At 36.3% G+C, this 23,173-nt stretch overlaps 2 protein-coding genes across 2 annotated transcripts; both read left to right on the top strand.

Annotated features, from left to right (window-relative positions):
- Window positions 1-2,199: 2,199 nt before the first annotated feature.
- On the top strand, window positions 2,200-5,418 carry LOC110611259 (protein SRG1). Its single transcript, XM_021751460.2, has 4 exons — window positions 2,200-2,677; window positions 4,292-4,539; window positions 4,617-4,941; window positions 5,036-5,418. Exons 1-4 carry the CDS (start codon window positions 2,426-2,428, stop codon window positions 5,276-5,278), a joined length of 1,068 nt encoding a protein of 355 aa, XP_021607152.1. The 5' UTR covers window positions 2,200-2,425; the 3' UTR covers window positions 5,279-5,418.
- Window positions 5,419-6,373: 955 nt separating this feature from the next.
- On the top strand, window positions 6,374-8,163 carry LOC110611256 (probable xyloglucan galactosyltransferase GT17). Its single transcript, XM_021751456.2, has one exon. It carries the CDS (start codon window positions 6,555-6,557, stop codon window positions 7,983-7,985), a length of 1,431 nt encoding a protein of 476 aa, XP_021607148.1. The 5' UTR covers window positions 6,374-6,554; the 3' UTR covers window positions 7,986-8,163.
- The last annotated feature ends 15,010 nt before the right edge of the window (window positions 8,164-23,173 follow it).

Below are 23,173 nucleotides of genomic sequence, written 5' to 3'. Positions count from 1 at the left end.
ATAAATTTTAATTGATAAAAAAATATAAAATATAATTATAATAAAATTAAAACTACAGATTTTTTGACATTGATTCTAAAAAATATATATTAATTTTTTAATTATAAATATATAATTTTTTATTTTTAAATTTAAAAAATTTAGTAATATTATTCAATACGTTTTTTTTCATATTTTTTTATTATATAAATAAAAAATATAATTTTTTAAAAATAAAAAAAATATTCAAGTAAACAGCCATTAATATCTTATCTGACCTGTTCCTGCCCGTGGTGGTAGTAGTTGAAGCTTGATCGGTATTGTAGTTTTTTTTTTTTTTTTTTAAGTTTGACACTTGGAAATTTAATTTTGAGCACTAGTGGTAGTGGAGGCAAAATCACGTCCACAGCTTGTGATTTTTTTAATTATTTATTATTTTTCCTTTTGATTTTTCTAAATGATTTGCACAATCCATTTGTTAATTAATGTTCTGACTTATACACAAATACAATTCTAGAAGAAAATAGTCAATATGATCACAATTTTGACAAAATGCAATGTGAAATTAATTACAATTGGTCAATTTACAAATCTATATCATCTATGATTTTTTCTTGGTATTTTTAATTTATGTATTTTCTATTATTTTCTCAAATTCAACCATTATACTTTTTTTTTGTTTGACTCCCCACCCCCTATTTCAAAAAAAAAAACCATTATACTTTTTTATATCTTCATTTTTTTTTATATAGACTCTGTTTGTTAACAATTTTAAAAATTATATTTAGTGAAAATATTAATATTTACAAATCGATGTCATGAATTATAAAAATTATTTTTTTTATAATATTTGATTAACTATTATTATAACTGTTAGCTATTTAACAAAATGACTAAGCCTATTTCAAAAAGGAAAATAGAAAATTTGGTGTAATAATTAATTTGATAAGAAATATGAAATAAAGGATTTAAAATTTAACATAATTAAATTTTAGTTTAATTATTTATTATAAAATTAATAATATTTTAAAAATATATCAATGCATTGATTATAATTATTAATTTGTTATATTTAATAAATAATTAATAAAAGTAAAAATACTTATATTTTATAAAATTCAGCTAATAAATATTTGTAACATTAAATTAAGCTTATTGCTAAGTATTTAGTTTTTACCAATATATTTATTAAAGATGTTTAATTTAATTATTTTAAACTTTTTTCAAATTAACCTCAAAATTTCAATTTCAATTTAATTCAGTTAAAAATTAAAATATTTGAGCTGAGTTTCTTAATTTTTTTCATTTATAAATTAATTTTCTTAATTTTTTTGCTAAATTTTTTTTGAAAAAATCTTAAATTTGTTTATTTTTAGGCTATTAGACTAAAAGCTAAAAATAGTTAACATTGATATTCTCAAGTAATTTTTTTTATTAACAATGAAATCTACCTTTGAGGAATATATATATATATATATATAGGGGTTCCTATCAAAAGGTTAAAGAGGCTCTCGATTGGTTTACCGATAACGTGATATCATCACATCTCAATACTGATAAAAAAAAAAAAAAGTCGGCGAAATAACCATTAAATAATTAAAATTTATTTAACACTTAATTATAAAACCATAATAAATAAATAAAATTAATAATGTCTTCTACTCAAAAATATAAAAAATTAATAATGTCTTATAAAAAGTTAGAAATGATCAAATTTATTGCTAAATTTTATCAGTTGCATTATTAATTTTAACAAAAATGGTAAAGTTAATTCTTATTTTACTAATGATAATTTTATTATTTTATAAATTTAAAATTTAAATAACAAAATATAGAATATAATTAATAATAAATAATATTTTTTTCAAATTATTGATACGATTATTAATTTATTTTTAATTATTATACTTCGTTCAATATTTTATCACTTTAATTTAAATTTAATAAATTAATATATTTTTTTATAAAATTAAAATTTTAATTTTTATTAAGAAAATAAATACTCATTGAAGGCTCAAATCCATTAAAAAAAAAAAGGGTAAAACTTAAAGTACAGCTTTAGAACATTGTTACAAAGAAGAAGAAAGAATCTCCTCCTAATAGTCAAAATTAAAACATTTATAAATATAAACCCTACATCAATTGAAATCACAAACCACGTCTGAAAGGTTTGGAGGTTGAAAAATCTTATCCTTTTGACATTTTTTCTGTTCATCATGATCGTCGTCGTCATCATCATCCTTCACATAAGCTTGCATACTATTTGATAGGTACTCGTTTCTAGAAAATGCGTTTGGTCTGAAATTAGGTATGGTGATGGTTGCTCTCCAACTAGTATATAAACACTAACCACGTTACATCATTTTAACCCAAACTAGCAATTTGCTTATTCTTCTAGCTAGCTCTACCCAGAAAATAAAACCAAAGAGATTCTGAAGCAGAAGCCATGGAAACAAAGGTGGTGAAGCTTGGGAGTTCTCTGCTAGTGCCTTGTGTTCAAGAACTAGCAAAATCCCAGATTGATGGTGTTCCGCAGAGATACATACGCTACGAAAAAGATCAACCCATCATCCACAATGGAGTTTTACCAGATCATGAGGTTCCTGTTGTTGACATGAAGAGGTTACTTTCTCCAGAATCTATGGATTCCGAGTTGGCCAAGCTTCATTATGCTTGCAAAGATTGGGGTTTCTTTCAGGTATTGTTTATATACTTTTACTGTTCTTGCTCTTTAATCACTATATTGCTATTATTATTCTTACTATATTTTGTCTTAAGCGTCTCATGTAGTTTCTATTATAATCAATAATTAATATCTAATTATTAAACATATAACAATTATATTAAGATTTTTTTATATATATAACAGTATATTCAAATTTCATATATATTTCTTTTATTTCATAATTTTTATTTATTTTTTATTATTTTAAAATTATTATTCACTTTTTTTATAATTAATATATAATTCTATTTAATTTTATCTAATTTCTGATTGATGATTATTTTTTTAAATGTATATTCAAACTATTTTTAATATTTAATAAAATTTTATATCTTTAAGAATGTGTAATTAGAAAATTAATAAATAAAATTGTGTTTCTTAATTTCATTGTTTGGAATCTAAAATTTTATAAAAATTTAATTCAATTAAATTTTTTTCTGTAAAATTTTTATTTGAAATATAAAAAATTAAAAATTTTTAAGTTAAAAGAGAGATAAAATCATGAAAAATTTTATAAAAGTTTATTTGTTGTAAAATTATTTATGTTAAACAAAAAAATTATGTGTGAAAAAATAAAATAGATAAAAATTATAGGCACAGAGAATATAATTTTTTTAATTTTTTATTTTTTTAAATATTGAGATAAATATTTTGATTTCAACTTATTTTTATTGAGATATTGATTTTTTTTTTCGGCCAAAAATGTTTCAATTTAAATTAAATTTAGCTAAAAAATTAAAACTTTGGTATTGAATTTCCTGATTTAGATAAAATTAAGGTCAATTTTATAATTTTTAGGATAAATGTATTAATTTATTAATTTATCAAAAATTAAGAAGCTTACTCTTGTTTCATGTTTCTTGATTTTGATTTTTGAGCTAAATTGAATTTAAATCGATATTTCTTAGTTAATTTACATAAAAGGTTAAATTAATTTAATTTAAATTAAGCCCAAAAATTTGTCTGTATCGTCACAGAGCTGCTTGTCAATGAATTAATTATGTGAAAGAGACAGACAACTAATTTCATATAGAACCGTAGAAAGCAAAAGGCTATTATTTGCTCCTTGACTTCCGTTTAATTACTAAAAAAAAACTCAATAAATTTTTATTTCAATACATAATGTTAGTGTTAAAGTAATAAAAAAATTAGAATAACATATTTAAATAAATTAAAATAATATATAACATAAAAAAATATGTACAGCATATGTAATACATAATGGGTAACAAATTAATGGAAAAGTATTATTAAAAATTTTAGATTATCATTTTTTCAAATAAAAATTAAAAATTAAAAAATAGAATATCAAACAAATCAAATTTATTCAAATACATATTTATTCAAATACATTTGTCGTCAAATTATATTTATAAATGTTAAATTATCATATTTATTAGGTTTATAATTTTTATTAGCAATGTATTTTAAATTTTTTACATTATATATATATATATTATATATATAAATATGTTGTTAAATTTTATTATACTTATTAAAACTGATCATATGTATTTTTAATTAATTATTAGCATTTTTTGCTAATTAAAAGGAAGAGGGGAATATACTAAACTTGAAGTATTGCAGTTGGTGAACCATGCAGTGAAGCCATCACTTTTGGAGAAGATAAAGAAGGAGGTCCAAGATTTATTCGATCTTCCAATGGAAGAGAAGAAAAAGTTATGGCAATATCCAGGAGAAGTTGAGGGTTTTGGGCAAGCCTTTGTTGTATCTGAGAACCAAAAGCTTGACTGGGGTGATCTTTTCTTCATGGTCACCCAGCCTCTTCGTGCAAGGAAACCCCATTTATTTCCAAACCTCCCTCTTCCTTTGAGGTCCTCTCTCTCTCCCTCTCTCTCTTTGTCTCGAGTCCACATGGCTTGCTAATACAGTGGTACTTGTGTGATTGCAGAGACACCATAGATGCGTATTCATCAGAAGTGAAGAATTTAGCTATGGCTATTCTAGGACAGATGGCTAAAGCATTAGAGATGGAGGCAGAAGAGATGACAGAGATTTTTGAAGATGGACATCAGTCAATGAGAATGAATTATTACCCTCCATGTCCTCAACCAGACAAAGTCATTGGGCTTACTCCACATTCAGATGCCACAGGTCTCACTATCCTCCTCCAAGTCAATGAAGTTGAAGGTCTTCAGATAAAGAAAGATGGCAAATGGGTTTCCGTTAAGCCTCTACCAAATGCCTTTATCATAAACATTGGAGACATTTTGGAGGTATAACCTCAAAACCCTAGAAGAAAACTGCAATAATTTTTCTAAAAACTGAGGGTTTATATATATAATATTGTTTATTGCTTGTGCATGGCAGATTATAAGCAATGGGATATATCGCAGCATTGAACACAGGGCGACAGTGAACTCGGAGAAGGAAAGGTTGTCCATTGCAACATTTTATGCTCCGAGATATGGTGCTGAAATAGGACCAGCTCCTAGCTTAATCACTAAACAAACTCCACCATTGTTTAACAGAATCGGAGTTGAAGAGTATTTTCAAACTCTGTTTGCTCGTGAGCTCAATAGTAAATCTCATCTCGATACCCTCAGAATTTGACATGGAAATTATAGAATTTAGAAATTAAAGGAATAAAATGGTCCTCCATTGATGGGTGCAGGACTATTTAATTACCTGAATCATCTTCTTTGTATCTAAACTTCCTTATATATAAATTAAATAAAGTTTTGATTTCAATATTGTGCTTCTTTCTCTCAGCACTGTTATTTTCTTTATGAAATAATCATGCTAATTAATTCATTATTTCTATGAGATAAAGGAATAATGTGGGAAATGTCTAGATCCAAATGTGGTGGCTCAATTCAATCACACTTCTTCCCTTGAAAATATACGTTGACCTATAAATTATATCTTTTTTTGCCTTAACAATTCTTTATTAATGGTTTCGTGAAAAATTAACGTTGGAGGTTTTATTATATTAGTGAGAATTAAATAAGGAATTTAGATCCATTTTTCACGGGTTAATTCCACATAGAGGATTATGATGTGGCACTGCCAATTTTGATATATTTTATCAAAATTGAAGGAATCGGTGAGATTTAAATTTGTTTGAGGTGATTAGCCCAATCGGTGAGATTTAAATTTATTATAAGTAAAACGTTCAGATTCTCCTTGAAGGAAAAAAAGTAAAACGTTAATTCAATTATTTTATGTTTTTAATGAGGTGTGAAAATTTGAACACTTTTCACACCATCATTAGATCTGGTCTTCTAAATCTTCAGTAACACGTTCATAAATTCAATCTTAAAAAATTCTGACAATTGTGGCTGACAACTAGAAAGTTGAAACTATCGATCCAATTGACAGACACATACATGGTCTTTAAAAAAAAATATTTATAATAATTATTTAAAAAATAATTGTTTAATACTTTTCATATTAGTAATTTTGTTAATATTTATTGTAAATTAAAAACATAAATATTTATTCATTTCGGTGTATAGTATAATTTCGGAATTCTCAGTAGTCAAAATCTGTCTGCTGCCTCGCTCGTCTTGCTTAGTTGCTCGTTCTGTCTTATTTGCTCCTCTCAATAGAACTCCCTCACTCCCTTTTCCTTATAATACTAGTTCTGCAGCCTGTCATTGCACCACCTATGATGCATGATTGTCGGCCATGTATTTTTCATTCTATCAATTATTAATTACTCTCAACAACTTCCGCAATATTCTTAATTATTATTTACATTTTTATTTTATTTATTTTAATATCTACAACTAGTAATAGTGCAATCACTAATTATCAAGTCTCTCTCCATCATCTTCCTCTCCCATCACCCTTGGTTTTAATTTTCTCTGCAAGTTCTCCAGTCTCCATGTTATTCAGAAAACTGTCTCTGGTCCCAATTCCATGGAGAAATCACCACCATTTTCACAAAGGAAACAACTCCTCCAAAACTAAAGAAACACAGTTTTTTCACTCAACCTTCAGATACAATCTTCTTATTCTGCTCTTGCTTTCTTCCTGCTGGTTTCTTTTTCTCATTAGCTTTTTCTTTTCCTCTACTAACACTCACCTGCCTTTCCCTAATGCAACTACAAAAGAATTGTCGCCGATTACTTGCCCTGGAAATCTCTCACTCTATGTATATCAACTGCCGCCGGAATTCAACGTGGGTCTCCTCCGCAACTGCTCCCACCTCAACATTTACACAAACATGTGTCCCCATGTCTCCAACAACGGCCTTGGCCAGCCGATTTCAACCACCGGCACCTGGTTCGCTACCCACCAGTTTCTTGCCGAGATGATCTTCCATGCCCGAATCGAGAACCACCCATGTCGGACTTGGGATCCTAACCTTGCCAATCTCTTCTACGTCCCCTTTTATGGCGGTCTCCATTCATCCAGCAAGTTCCGCGAAGCTAATCACACGGCACGGGATGAATTAGCCGTTAGATTAGTGGAGTATATCAAAATCCAGCCGTGGTGGCAAAGGCATCATGGGTATGACCATTTTTTAGCCCTGGGGAGAACCGCATGGGATTTCATGAGGATCACCAATGGTGGGCCCGACTTCGGAGCCAACTGCCTCCTTAATCTCCCACCTGTCAAGAACATGTCGGTGCTGACCGTAGAGAGACACCCATGGCAAGGAGTCAATCAATACGGCGTGCCGTATCCTTCCTATTTCCACCCATCAAATGTGGTTCAGATGCGCACGTGGCAGCAGAAAATGATTCGATCAGAGAGGAAACACCTTTTCTCCTTCGTTGGAGGACCACGTAAGGGGGTGGAAAAAGCCGCCGTGCGTGACGAGCTAATAAGACAATGCAAGGAGTCAACTCGGTGCTTCCTCGTGAAATGCGGCGGCGGTGGAGGTAAATGCCATGAACCTTTCAAGGTGCTTAAAGTGTTGAGTCGGTCTCAGTTTTGCTTACAAGCCCCAGGTGACTCATTCACCAGAAGGTCAACGTTCGACTCTGTGCTAGCGGGTTGCATACCGGTGTTCTTCTCGCCACACACGGCGTACACGCAGTACAGTTGGTATTTTCCGGCGAATGGAAGTGATTATTCAGTTTATATAGATTTAGATGGGGAGAAGGGGAATGTGAAGAAGAGCATAGAAGAAGAGCTATCGAAGATATCAAGCGATAGAGTAGAGAAAATGCGTAGAAAAATAATGGAGATAATGCCGAGTATAACATATGCACATCCGAATTCTAGCGATGTTGGGTTCGGAGACGCCGTTGATGTTGCACTGGAAGCGCTCCTCAAGAACGCTGGCTCCAAGTTAGGATTTTTATGAACATTAATTTGATATGAAAAATAACGCCGAATACAGGAGATGTTGAGAGATTCTGAATTCCAAGGAAAAAGGAAACTTCAGAATACTTATGTATGGTATTTAAGTGGATAATTGGGATGTTAATTGTTACTCCCTGTACAAAATTGGTTAAAATTTAATATATTGCATTTTATATGAATTTTCTTAGTAATTAAATTTCTAGTAGATTACCGATGAACATTGATCCGTTGCTATTTGTTTCATCCAATACTAATGGATTTAAAATTTATTGATAAATCAAATAAAAAATATTATTTTTCATTGGGTAAATGTACCAACAATTTAAAAATTAGTTTTATTAATGTAGTAAATATTATCATTATTTTTTAGATTAATTTGTTATCTAAAATCTTTTTTATTATAAATTTGTTTTATTTTATGTTAAATAATTATTAGGAATACATTGTTATGTAATGAATAGTAAAATGGTATTTCAAAAAGAAAGGAAATGAAAAAATGAGAAAAAAAAAACGTATGGAGGAATAAAAAACAAACATACAGATCTACTTGTGCAGCTGAGAAGGAGAAGGATATATATATCACAAACGCCAAATACGACACAATATAATCCATTGGATGATCATCCTCAAATTTTGCAAATACATGTGAAATTTTCTAATCAAGAAAGTATGATTTGGTTTCCGCCATATAAGAAATCTCGTTAATTAGTTTTTTTTTATTTTAAAAAATATAATAAAATATTTTTCAATTGTTAAAAAATTTATTAATTAATATTTTTATTAATTTTAATCATTAAATATTATAAAAAATTTAAATTATTTTTAATATGAGAAAATTAATTAATAAATATATTTATAAAATTAATGAGATTTTAAATATCATATACACTAAATAATAAAATATTTAATGAGTAAAATTAAGAAAAGAGCTAATTGATAAAACTTTTAAAATTTCATTTCATATTTTAATATATTTTTTTAAAATAAATAAATTAATTAATAAGTTTCTCCGAGCCATAATTACTAAATAATATATTTTTTTATATGCTTTATTTTAACTTTCCATTTGTATATGCCAGGAGAATAATTATTGGTTTTTTAATTTTTTAAAAAATTCACTGTTTTGTAATATTTCAAATTAAAATATTTTTATATTTTATAAAATTAAATCATTATATTATAAAAATAATTTGTTAGCTGATTCTACTCTTAATCAAAGAGATTCAATAATACAAATGTTTAATATTGTAGGGATTATAGGAATTATACAATATATAAAACGATTAATAATTTTTAAAAAAAACTTAAAAGTTTTGATTTTATAAAATTCAAATTTTAAGTAACACCATATTTGAAATGCATTTTTTTTTTTAAAAATTGAATGCTATTAATAGAATTTAATTATTTTTATTAAAAAATTATTTTTTAAATAAATTTTAAAATAATAAAATCCAATTGAATTCTTTTATTTTAAATAAATTATAAATTCAAATTAATTTATTTCGGTCACTATCTATATTGTTGCTAGAGATGATGTGGCCAAAATATGATTATGTTGTGGCTAGAACCTACAAAAGAGAAGATGTGAGACGGTGGTGGGTGTCCACGGCAACCACTCTGATACTCAAGTCAATATCGTGATGAGTAGAGAAAATGCAATGGATTGTTTAAAGTTTTAATATTAGAGAATAGTGTACATTTGCCTCTAGGTTCGTTCTCCTTTTATACTGGAAGAAGATAGAGACAAATATAGTGTTTCTTAAAAATCCAACGATGATGTAGCCGGTTGCTCGGTAATAGATATCGCCAACTAATGGATTGATGATCCCGCGATCATAGGCGAAGCGAGAAAGTATCTAGTAACGGTAACCCTCTGCCAAGACTCGACCATATCAAGGGAGGGCGAGTCTTGATGATAGTCTGGATCTCCCTTTCTATAGCGGGACCATGTCTCGCACTTGTCAGATCCCTGTCATGTGGCCCTTGTTTTGTGGTGACAACTCATAGCGTACTTTGAGCGAATGTTATGTAACATTAGAGGTCCCCCACCGGTCTTCAACTCTTTAGATTCGAAGGTGACCGTTTGCCTTTCCGATTTAGGACACGTGGCATGATTCTGGTTGTGAGTGCCGTTTTGCTTGCCTGTGATCACTTTATCTTCTATGCCGCATTCAAAGCTTTGTCGGCTATTTTGCTGTATACGAACCCTTCTTTCTTCTTTTTGGTTCACAATGGTTTCTAGTGGGAAAGAGGAGCGGAGGTTTCTTCTTCTTTTCTTGAGGGTAACTAAATCTGTCTGGAGGATATCATCATGGTCTTTGAAGAGTAACTGAAGGCGGGTCTTCCTGAGGGTGCAAGCACACTGTTTAGCTCTGTGCGTTGGCTGAGGACTGCAACTAGCTCGATTATAATGGCTTTTCAGCATAGCGACCCTTGGGGGTGGATTGTGCAAGATTGATTCCGAAGACAAGGCCAGGGAAGTAGTTGGAGAGATAACTCTTCTCATGGCCTTTCGGACGACTTTCTTTCATAGATTTTAAGGATTCTGATATAATAGGGACTTTTTGATGTAATAGAGACGTTATTCAAGTCCCTTTCTCGACTCCTTGTAATTTCTTGTAATGAAAATATATGTTTCATATGCTTTTGTGTACTTCTTTTGTTGCCACCACTTTTGCCAAACGATGGGGTTAAAACATATCTTCTTTAATACCCATTTAGTCATAAAATAATTACTAAAAAATAAAATTAATATCTGGGCCTGCAGCTTGGCGGGCTGTCATCCTTCTGTCGTAAAACACATTAGATGGATTTGTGTCATGTCCTGGTAAAAATTTGCCTTGTGACACCATAAAAATTTATCGGATTAGTAACGGAAAATTTCTGTTACAGATTAGTAACAGATTAATAACGGATATTATCTAAAGAACAACAACAGTAACGGATGAAATAATCCGTAACAAATCCATTACTAAATTCTGTAACGGATTTATATATGTTACAGAATTGGTTCAATTCGCCCAAAATTAGTAACAGATTAACATATCCATTATTAAATTATTTTCTATTCAGTTATTTAGTAACGGATATATTATCCGTTACAGAAGTTAAATTTAGTAACGGATGTGTCCGTTACTAAATTTAAAATCCCTAATATATGAAATCTCTAAATTTCCCTTTATCAATTACACGATTTTACTTCTCTTTTCCCGGCATTTGAACGAAATTTACTAAAATCTGTCTTCACGCTGTCACCGCTGGTGGTAGTTGATTCTTCTCTTTCCTCCGTCGCTCTCTCTGGTCCTCGTTGCTGCATCCGCCAGTCCAGTCCTTCTGCCGCCATTCGGTGATGCTCCTCATCCTCAATCACGCCGCTGCTGCGTCCGCTGGTCGTGGTTGGTTCTTCTCTTTTCTCCGTCGCTGCATCCGCTGGTCCAGTCCTTCTGCCGTCCGGTGCTGGTCCTCGTCCTCAATCACGCCTCTGCTGCTAGTCTACGTTCACTGCAGGTTTGAATTGGTTTTGATGTTGTGATTTTAGATGTGCTCTTTTTTGTGTGAATTATTGAAATGGGTTGTTGAATTTTAATTTGATATCAAAAGAAATCTGCATCCCTTCTTGCTCCTATATATTTTTACAAACAAAATTTCAATTGCTCTTTTCTATCGGATAGCAACTTGACCTAGGCTTCGCATCATGTTGAACAGTATGAACAAGGACTAAGCTAAATGAAATCGAAAGTTATTAATTTGGAAGAGGGAGCTCTTAGAGGATTATATCCCAAATTTTTTTCCTCTCGCCCCCAAAATTATTAATATTAATTTTGCTAATTCTATTCCCAAAATTATTAATTTGAACTGTATGAACCTGCCTCTCTTAGTATAACTTTGATAAGAAAATTTGCTAATTATACATAATTTAGTGCAATAATTTTTTTTAGTTAGTGCCCCTCTGTAGGCACCCTATTACTGATTCAATACTTTTAAGTTCAAAATTTGACTTGGAAGAATAGTTTCTATCATGACTTGATTGTGTACTTCTGATCTGTCCCTCCATTTCTATCTTTTTCTCTCTTGTATTTTAGTATCCTTGTATGCACATATATTGTAAAGATAATACATGACTGCGCATCCATTGTGTTACCACCCTTTCTCACTTTCAATTATATTTATGATAAGATTTATCTTCAAGGCATGTTTAGTTTATTTTATTTGGGTATTTTGTTGATTGTCTCTTGGATGATGTTTAGTTATTAGTAAAGGTGGATAATAAGGATAAAAATAGTGAGTATAGCTTTTACCAAAATAATTATATTTTTCATATCAAATTAGATGGATTGACTGTGACTTATATGATATTGTAGACTGATTGGGAGGGTGGTTACTTTTCACTCTCCACTTCAGCGAAGATTATCCTAGCAAGCCTCCAAAGTGTAAATTTCTTCAAGGTTTCTTCCATCATAATGTCTACCCTTCTAGAACTGTTTGCCTGTCAATCCTTAATGAGGATAGTGTGAGTATGCCTTTGATGGAATTTTTGTTTCCTTGATTGTGTTATGGATCTAATTGCAGCCAGGGCCTGCTGATGAGAACAATACAGAAACACTTCTTATGTGAGTAATTACAGAAACACTTCTTATGGGAGGAGGCAATAGAGTAACTTATGAAGATAGCTTGGAGGAAGAAAGCTGCCGAGCGGTATCGTAGCCTTATGTGTAGTGTAAGGAATGGGAAGGAGAAGAGGCTATTACTGATAGAAGGAGTAATAGATGCATGGCAATCTGCTTGGGGAGCAACTGAGTATAAAGAGAAATGCAAAAAATTCTCAAATAACAGAAAGAGTGAAACAGGTGGGCAAGACGCTGGCCCATCAAGACATTGCGGAGGATCCATATCTTAGTGTAGGCATCAACAACAGATGGTATGTACTATTCATTTTCACTTAAATTTTTTCAAACACTTTAAATTTTATCCAATTTGTTGTGAATTTATATTGAAGCATGTTATTACTATTTATATTTTACTTGCAGCGCGAAAGACTAGGCAGAGATCCTCTACCTCATGAGTTATTTGAGGCTACTCATAAGAAGAAGGGTACCTCAGAGTTTGTTGATGCATGCTCAAAGGCCATTCATGTGAGAAATTAAATAAATTTATAGTAAATTATTTGATTTGTAGTTTATACTGTTATATCACATGGTATTTTTTTTTGAAGGACCGCTTTCTGACTTTGAAAGAGCAAGCATCACTGATCAAGCATCACTGATCAAGCATCACTGATCAAGCATAATTTAGCCACATTTTTATTATATTTATTACTGTTTAATTACACATTTTTCTAGCTTAATTTATGTTTTTGTTATGTTTTTACAGAAAAGGAAGAAAATGGAAAATTGGAGAAAAAGTGCAGAAAAAGCTGAAAAAGTGATTGGGTCAAAGTGATTTGGCCAAATCACTGCTCAAATCGAGCTGAAGCAGATACGGGAAACTATCTCACAGGAAAGTGATTGGGTCAGAACAATTTGGCCAAATCAGACAGAGGAAGCAGAGAAATCGAGCTGAGGCAGAAAAACCTGGAAGTGAATTTTCAGAAGTGATTTAGGCAAGCGATCCGCCCAAATCACTTTGACATAGAAAGATAGCAGAAGCGGGAAAAATGTGCAAAAAATCAAATTCGAAAGTGGAGAAGCCCAAAACCACTTCAAACACTGCCAGCTCAAATCCAAGAGCCACGAGGAGATCTTTCAACCAAAAGAATTCCATCTACAACAAAATTCAAAGACAAAAGAGGAATTAAAGACTACAAAGACCAAGTCAAAATAGGGATTCCAAACCCTAATTGAACTTGGACTCTCCACCTATAAAATGGACAGCAATCAAACCAGCAAGGATCATCCTCTCCTCCTCGGAAATTCTACAGAATTACAGCAGACTCTTCTTCTCTTCCTTTCTTTTTTCTTTTGTGTATTTTGTTCACCATGGTGGCTAAATTCATTCTTTTCTAGTTGAAGTTGAGGAAATTCAGATTTGTGATGAATTGAGAGATTTAAAACTCCATTGTTAAACTCTTATTTGCTTTCAATATTTATGCAACTTGATCTTTTCTATAATTGTTACTTTGCTTTTAGAATCAATAAGGGCCCATTGCTTTTAAATTGCTTGAGTAATAAATTGTTTGAATAATTTAGGTCCATAATTGCTTAGATTATTTGAACACAAATATAATCAGTTGCATAATCTAGACTTGACCACGCAGTTGGCAAGGATAGAATTGGGTTTCTCTAAGTCTTAATGCAGTCAACAGTTGTTCGATGCTAAATGCCCCAAGGATGTTCCTTGGCAACTTGTTGATTAGTGTTTGATTGGCGAACGTTTCCTAATCAAACTAGAACTAAGGAGGAATTTAGTTGTGAGAAGCGTCTTCCACAATCAAAACTAATTTATTGAAATAAAATAAGAGTCTTAAATAATCAATGATCAATTATAAACAAGCTGAAATAGACTCATACTTCAACTAGAATCTCTTTCCCATTGAAATTCTCATTTATTTAAATTATTGCTCTCTCTTGCCTTTTCTTTTTTTAGATTTAAATCATCAAAACAAACCCCCCTCTTTTACTTATTTGTTATTTATTTGCCTTAGTCATTATTAGGAAGATCCTTGGTGTCAAATCCCTGTGGTTCGACCCTATTGCCACTATCTGCAAGTTAATTGTTGATTGTCTAATAGGTTTATTTTTGACGGCTTCGACAACCGCTATCAAAAATTGGCGCCGTTGCTGGGAATTTGATTTAAACTAACGTATTTTCCCTTTATGACCAGGGCTGGCCGTAAAGAAAATTTTCTTTACGATCCGGAGATAGAACGCACCGCCAAGAGCTTAAGGAAGCAAGCAAACTTGAGGAACCAAGCCTCAAAAGCATCTTCATCAGCAACAGCAACTAATTTGGAGCCTGTCGTCCGATCTGCCACTGCACCAGCAAATTCACCTACTGCCCCTACTGCAGAATTTTTTGCACCAGCAGATTCGTCTACTGCCGCATCTGCCACTGCTGAAGTTGCACCAGAAACAGGATTCCAGGTTACTACAGAAAATCCAGCAATGGCAGAACCCCCTGTTGCACGTGAAGAACCTGAAATTCAAGCTGGGAACCTACCTGTCCAAGCACCACAGCCATGGAAGAGAACACTCCGAGAGCTGGCTATGCCAGCTGAAGGCCAAGCACCATTATGCATAACTTATCCCCAACTAACAACACCTTTTGAATTGAAAACAGGTCTGATCCATCTCCTTCCCAAATTTAGAGGCCTTGAAAATGAGGACCCTCACAAGCACTTGAAGGAATTCCACATTGTGTGTGCAACCATGAGACCTCAAGGAATTTCCGAAGACCATGTCAAACTTAGAGCTTTTCCTTTCTCGCTTGAAGACTATGCCAAGGATTGGCTATTTTACTTGCCACCCGGTTCCATCACATCATGGGCTGGTATGGTAAGGGCATTTTTGAGCAAATTCTTTCCTACCTCAAAAGCCATAGGCATCCTTCGAGAAATAAGTGGTATAAGGCAAAAACACTCTGAAGGCTTGTATGAATACTGGGAGAGGTTCAAAAGGTTGTGCACAAGCTGCCCTCAGCATGATATTTCTGACAAATCCCTCATCGAATATTTCTATGGAGGATTACTACCTGCGGAAAGGAAGTTTATTGATGCAGCTTGTGGAGGGTTAATTCAAGATAAATCACCTCGAGAGATGAGGAATTTAATTTCCACCATGGTTGCAGCTTCTCAACAGTTTGGAGACCAAGAACAGCCACTGTAATACCCGGCTAGACTCCGGTATCGGAATTCCTACCGTCCGGTGGAATCTCGGATGTCGGAAGCCTCTAGTGGGGTAGAAACATGTTTTCATAAAATGTTTTAAGGTATTTCATGGTTTTAAGTATGAAGATTTAATGAGTTTTTGCATGAAAAGTGTTTGGAGGAAAACCCAGGTTCGGCCGCCGAACATGCATGCGTTTTGGAGGCACGTTAGGCCCCCGAAAGCATGAGTGAGGGAAGTCCAGGTTCGGCCGCCTAAAGTCAAGTTCGGCCGCCGAACATGGCATGCATGCGGAAGCACTTTCGGCCCCCGAACGTGGCCTGGCCAGCCACTATAAAAGGGTCACTTAGCTGAAATGGGCGAGCTTTCTCCCATTTTCGGCCATAGCTAGCTTCCGACCTCCCTCTCCCCAGATCTTGAGTTCTTTCTTCAAATCTCCTCCATTTTTCTTGAGTTTTCACCTCTCATTGCAAGTTTTGAGCATTTAAGACAAGTTTTGGAGCTTTGGGAACTCAGGAGCTCTTTTGCTTGGATCTCCGAGTTTAGGTCGTCTCTCTCTCGATTTTCAAGAGGTAAGAGCCGATCTTAAGCTCATTATATGTTTTAAGTAAGTTTTATGCAAGATCTTTGGGGTAGAGATGCATGTGTAGGTTTTTAGTGAGTTATGGATGATTTTTGAGTTTATGCAAATGTGGCTTGCAAATGCTTGTGTATGTGTGTTGTAGTTGGGGTTTAAGGTAGTTTGAGACCCCTAGGAGCTTGTATGCATGTTTTGGTTGAGTTTATGCATGATTTGAGGTTTTGGGAGGCAAGAGGTTCGTTTGAACCAAGTTTCTGCCCATTTGGGAGAAACCAGGTTCGGCAGCCGAAGGGAGTTTCGGCCGCCGAACCCCCCTTGTGGAGGCAGCATTCGGCTGCCGAAGCTTGCCCCCGAAAGAAAACTTTCGGATCTGTCTGGGACATTCGGCCGCCGAAGGTTCCGCCGAAAGTGCCTGACTTTCGGATTTGTCTGGGACTTTCGGCCGCCGAACCTGCCGCCGAAAGTGCCCTGTCCAGCCATTTCTTGCATGTTTTTATGTAGTTATTTTATGATGTTTTAGGGGGTTTTTGGGGAGTATATTAGAGTTATGTTTATGTATGTTTGGTCCCTCATTGGAGTCCACCTATGTAGGTTCGGACCCGAGGAACCGAGGACCCCAGCAGTGAGCCAGCTGCTACAGAGTTTGTCAGAGCTAGCCAGAGGTGAGTGGAATAAACCTTAAGTTTTAAAATAAATGAAATATGAATTTTGAGCATGATCCATGCATCATGAATGCCATGTGATATATTAGGTTGTTTGCATTAGTATTCACGAATATGTTGCATTGCATTTATAATGTTGATGTGGATTGGTTATTGGATGATCCTTTAGTCCTCATATGGCATGATGATGTTACGGCATGATATGGTATGGAAGTCCAGGTTGTACCCATTCTACGTCCCTGGCACGATGTAAGAGAAAGTCCAGGTTGTACCCATTCTACGTCCCTGACACATTGGTATGTTATGATATGTTATGATAAGGGAAAGACCGGTTGTACCCATTCTATGTCCCGGCACTGTTGGACTATGTAGAGGACTATTGGTGACAATACCATCCGAGATGTGATTAGTTGTGATGTGTTGCATTACATAATGGCATGAAATTTTAATGTATGTTTTCACTATTCTGCTCACTGGGCTTTGTAGCTCACCCCTCTCCCCTAACCCCAGATGTGCAGGTACAGGGTAGACCAGGAGGTTAGCCAGAGTTTTGAAGTATGTGTATGTAATAGTTAGATGGTGGACATGACAGTTGTACTATAATGTAATGTAAGAGATTACAGTATGTTATGTAATGAGGTATATTGAGGTTATAGATGTGCTTGACCCTATGAGTATTGTAATCCCTTGTTGATGCATGATCTTAGATATTTGATGATACAGATGTTAGCCAACTCAATGCATGTATATCGCCCATTGGGGCATTGATGAGATCCCATAGAGGGGTCAGGTTATGATGATGATTATGTATATGTTCAGTGCATGCACAGGTTGAGTTTGGTGTATGTGAAATGAATGAAAGAAAAGTTTTAAAATTTTATGTATGTTCTTGATCATGTATGGGATTAAACAGGTTTCCAGGATGTATGTTTGGCTTGCTACGGGTCACGGCGGCCTTAAGTCGACCCGGATCCTAGCGCCGGTAGCGGTCCGATTTTCGGGTCGTTACAGAATGGTATCAGAGCCCTAGGTTCATATGGTCAGACCTAGAGTGTCGGGCTCATAGATGTTATAGAAGGTCAAGCACAATAGGAAGATCATGTCCACTAGGATAGGATGTGGAGTCCTGTCTTGCATGATGATGTGAATTGCCATGACTTTGTGCATGTGCATTAATGATATGCTATGCTATGTGATGTATGTGATGAGGGTTTATGTGTGCCCACATGAACCATATGATGCTAATGTTTGTATGATGTGTACTGTCTTTCAGAAAATAGGATGAGAGGAACTCGTCGATCTGCACGATTGACTGGAGTGCCACTTGAGGATGAGGGCACGAGCGCCCGTCCTCCCACATTGCCTAGGGCAATGTCTTGTAGAGCCAACAGAGAAGGAGTGTCAAGGGACCCTAGAAGGTCTTTTGATGCTAGCAGAAGGGGGACTGATAGAGGAGGAAGTTCTTCAGATGTGAGGGAGGTTATGGAAGAGGATCAGAGGAGGGATGGGAACCTGGATGTGAGCATGGAGGAAGAAGGGACAGGGGAGTCTCAGGGAGGCGTTCAGGCCTCGGGGTATGGTTTTCCACCCCATTATCCACCCTTCCCACAGGGTTCAGGGTATCCGATGGGAGGTACATCGGATTACTCCAGCTTTAACCCCTACCCTACCTACATGCCTTATCCACCTTTCTATCCACCTTACACACAGTACCCAGCTTATCCACCCTCACCCTTCTATCCAAACCCGGCAAACCCCACCTCGGGGAATGCTGCACCTCCACCTCCACCACCTACAGAACCAGCAGCCCCAGTTACTCAACCTCCTAGACCTAGCTCAGCTGATGGGAGCAAGGTAAAGATGACAGATTACCTCAAGCTAGATGCTCCCAAATACAAGTCAGGGGATGACCCCTTTGAATATCTGAGAGTGGTGAAGACAATAACTGATGAGCTAGGGGCAAGTGACAGCAGGGCCATTCAGATGGCAGGGTTCACTTTAAAGTGCAAGAAGGCACGGGAATGGTTCAAGTGTTATGTGGACCCGAGACTAGACGGTATGACATGGGAAGAATTTGCGAATGAGTTCGCTGGATGGGCTTTTCCAGACAGTTCTAGAGAACTGAAGATGATTGAGTTTGAGCAACTGAGGCAGTCAGAGCACATGGGTGTAGAGGAGTTCATGGATAAATTCTTAGAGCTATTGCCTTTTTCAGGGCAAGCTCTAGATACAGATACGAAGAAAGCCAAGAGGTATGTTATGAAGCTGCATTCCAGGTACTCCTCGTTGATTCAGTCAGCTGAGAGGGAAAGTTTCCACACTGTGGTGGATATGGCTCGAAGAATGGAAGCAAGTGCTATAATTGAGGGGTCAGTGAAGCAGTCAGTGACCCAGTCTTCAGAGGTTAAGACCCCAGGCAGAGGAGGACCAGGTTTCTCTTCTCAGAGCTCAGGTAAGAAGAGGTGGGATAACACCACCAGGAAGCCGAAGAAGAATAAGTTTTGGAACAAGTTGAAATCCAGTCTGGGATTTGGCGGTGGCTCGAGCTCAGGCTCAGATGGTACAGAATGCCAGAGATGTGGAAGACCGCACAGGGGAGTGTGTCGAGCTGGGACTAATACATGTTTCAGATGTGGACAGGAGGGACACATTGTAACGCCCCGGAAACCGGACCGCTACCGGCGCTAGGATTCAGGTCGGCTTAAGGCCGCCAGAACCCGTAGCAAGCCAAACATACATCCTGTGAACCTGTTTAATCCCATACATGATCAACAACATAACATAAAAATTAAAACTTTTCTTTCCAAGCCTAACCTGTGCATACATAACATCATAAACCCCTCATTGGAGTCCTCATCAAATACCCCAATGGGTAACATAACATGTTAGGCTTAGATAACATAAACATCATAAAAACATTTTTTGGATCATATACACAAGGGATTAAAACAAACTCCAGTCAAGCACATTCTAAACTTTCGTTATATTACAAATAAACCATGTCCACCACTAGGCTATTACATAAACTTCTCTTACTCTTGCTGACTTCTCTATCTACTCTGTACCTGCAAGACTGGGGTTAGGGGAGAGGGGGTGAGCTATAAAGCCCAGCGAGCAGAAAGATAAGAACATGTGATTTAGTTTCACCCTTTTTATGTTTATTATTATTCATTTTATTATTAAGAACATTTGTTTTAGTTCCTCCATTTTTAGGTATATTATTATTCATTTTATTATTAAACTTTTTCTTTCTTTTTCTTATTCATGCTTTCATGAAATGCATCACATCACAGCTAATCACATAAAGGATGGTATTGTCACCATTAGTCCTCAACATCTCCAAGTGCCAGGGGCGTAGAATGGGCCTCACTGGTCTTTCTCTTACATAACATAACATAACATTCCAAGTGCCAGGGGCGTAGAATGGGCCTCGCTGGTCTTTCTCTTACATAGTGCCAGGGGCGTAGAATGGGCCTCGCTGGTCTTCCATAACATATCATCATAACATAACATCAGAGGACTATGGATCACCCAACAACCATCCACATCAACAACAATTTATGCAATGCAGCATATTCGTGAATTTCTAATGCAAACATCCTGGAATATTGCATGGCATAATGATGCATGAGTATGCTTTCAGATTCATTCATTTGTTTATTTACTTTACTTTAAACTTAAGGAGTTGTTCCACTCACCTGGCGACTGAAGCTTTAACAACGGACTCTGAACGACTATCTCACAACCGGGGGTCTCGGTTCCTCGGGTCCGAACCTACACAGGTGGACTCAAATGAGGCACCAACAACAAGAACATAACTCTAAACATACCCCCAAAAACCTCCTAAAAACACCTCAAAACATCCCTAGAAAACATGCAAGAAAAGGCTGGGAAGGGCACTTTCGGCGGCACCTTCGGCGGCCGGAAGTCCCTCCAGAGCCGAAAGTCAGGCAAGTTCGGCGGCACCTTCGGCGGCCGAAACTCCCAGACAGAGGCGAAACTCATGCATGTTCGGCGGCACCTTCGGCGGCCGAAAGTCTCGGACAGAGCCGAAACTCCCACTTTCGGGGGCAGGCTTCGGCAGCCTAAGGCTGCCTCCCAAGCTGGTTCGGCGGCCGAAAGTGCCTTCGGCTGCCGAACCTGGTTTCTGCAAAAGGGCAGAAACTTGGTTCTTCATGCCCATCTCAACCCCCTACACAACCAACCATGCATAACCCCATTCTACAACATGCATACTCAAGCATACAAGCTCCTAGGGGCCTCAAACTAACTTAAACCCCAACTACAACACACAAGCAAGCCACATTATTCACAAATCACATAAAACCTAACATTTGCTTAAAAACTCATACATGTCATTCTACCCCATAAAACAACTTAAAACTTACTTAAAACACATAAGGAGCTTAAGATCGGCTCTTACCTCTTGAAGATCGAGAGGGAGACGACCTAAACTTGGAGATCCACGAAAATGAGCTCCTGAGTTCCCAAAGCTCCAAAACTTGTTTCAAAAGTTCAAAACCTTCAATGCAAGCTTAAAACTTAAGAAAAATGGTGGGGATTTGAAGGAAAAACACTAGATTGGGAAGAGGGAGGTCGGAAGCTAGCTGTGGCCGAAAATGGGAGAAAGCTCGCCCATTTCGGCTAAGTGACCCTTTTATAGTGGCTGGCCAGACCACGTTCGGGGGCCGAACTTGCCTCCGCACGCATATCATGTTCGGCGGCCGAACTCGACTTTCGGCGGCCGAACCTGAACTTCCCTCACTCATGCTTTCGGGGGCCTAACGTGCCTCCAAAACGCATGCATGTTCGGCGGCCGAACTTGACTTTCGGCGGCCGAACCTGGGTTCTCCTCCAAAGACTTTTCATGCAAAAACTCATTTAATTTTTCATACTTAAAACCATGAAATGCTTAAAACATTTTATGAAAACATGTTTCTACCCTACTAGAGGCTTCCGACATCCGAGATTCCACCGGACGGTAGGAATTCCGATACCGGAGTCTAGCCGGGTATTACATTCTTCCCCCCTTAAGAACATTCGTCCCCGAATGTTCACCAAACAACACATAACATACATACTAAGCACATCAACACTTAGGGATCCAACCTTAAAAGAGATGAGGGTACTGCTGGAGCATAGACTCCCGTGTCTCCCAAGTGCAGTCTTCCAAGTTATGGTGGTTCCACAGGACTTTCACCATCGGAATTTCCTTGTTTCTTAACTTTCTGATCTGTGTGTCTAGGATCCGTACTGGCTGTTCAACATAGGTGAGATCCTCTTGGACCTCCACATCAGGCTCACTAAGAACCTTGCTCGGATCTGACACAAACTTCCTCAACATCGAAACATGGAAAACCGGATGGATTCTTGCCATTGAAGCGGGTAAATCCAGCTTGTACGACACATTCCCAATCTTTTGCAAGATTTCAAAGGGTCCGATGTATCGTGGGGCTAGTTTACCTTTCTTCCCGAAGCGAACCACTCCCTTCATTGGAGACACCTTGAGCAATACTAGATCCCCCTCCTGAAACTCTAACTGCCTTCTGCGGACGTCCGCATAACTCTTCTGTCTGCTTGCAGCAGTCTTGATTCTCTCTCTGATTATGGGTACCACCCTGCTGGTAATTTCTACTAGCTCAGGCCCTGCCAAGGCTTTCTCTCCAACTTCCTCCCAGCAAACAGGTGATCTGCACTTCCTTCCATACAAAGCTTCATATGGAGCCATCCCGATGCTAGCATGATGGCTGTTGTTGTAGGCAAACTCCACCAAAGGTAGATGCTGCCTCCAAGAACCGCCAAAGTCCAGCACACACATCCTGAGCATATCCTCTATAGTCTGGATGGTCCTTTCTGACTGTCCATCAGTCTGGGGGTGGAAGGCAGTACTGAAATCCAACCTAGTACCCATGGCATTCTGCAGACTCCGCCAAAATCTGGAGGTGAACTGGGGCCCTCTATCTGACACTATCGAAACAGGAACCCCATGCAGCCTGACAATCTCGTCCACATATACCTGCGCCAACTTGTCAACAGAATAGCCACTCCTGACAGGAATGAAGTGAGCAGATTTGGTGAGTCTGTCCACGATCACCCATATGGAGTCCACTCTGTTGGACGCCGCCGG

The sequence above is a fragment of the Manihot esculenta genome, chromosome 3, assembly GCF_001659605.2.
Source record: "Manihot esculenta cultivar AM560-2 chromosome 3, M.esculenta_v8, whole genome shotgun sequence".
NCBI classification, from domain to species: Eukaryota; Viridiplantae; Streptophyta; class Magnoliopsida; order Malpighiales; family Euphorbiaceae; genus Manihot; species Manihot esculenta.
The sequence above is the reverse complement of the archived record's forward strand: the minus strand, read 5'-3'. Positions and strand labels throughout refer to the sequence as shown.

Excerpts from the sequence above, each read along its gene's own strand:
- LOC110611259 (XM_021751460.2), top strand. The coding sequence starts at position 2,426 with ATGGAAACAAAGGTGGTGAAGCTTGGGAGTTCTCTGCTAGTGCCTTGT. Across the intron at positions 4,540-4,616 it reads AACCTCCCTCTTCCTTTGAG|AGACACCATAGATGCGTATT; the intron begins GTCCTCTCTCTC and ends GTGTGATTGCAG. Across the intron at positions 4,942-5,035 it reads ACATTGGAGACATTTTGGAG|ATTATAAGCAATGGGATATA; the intron begins GTATAACCTCAA and ends TGTGCATGGCAG.
- LOC110611256 (XM_021751456.2), top strand. The coding sequence starts at position 6,555 with ATGTTATTCAGAAAACTGTCTCTGGTCCCAATTCCATGGAGAAATCAC.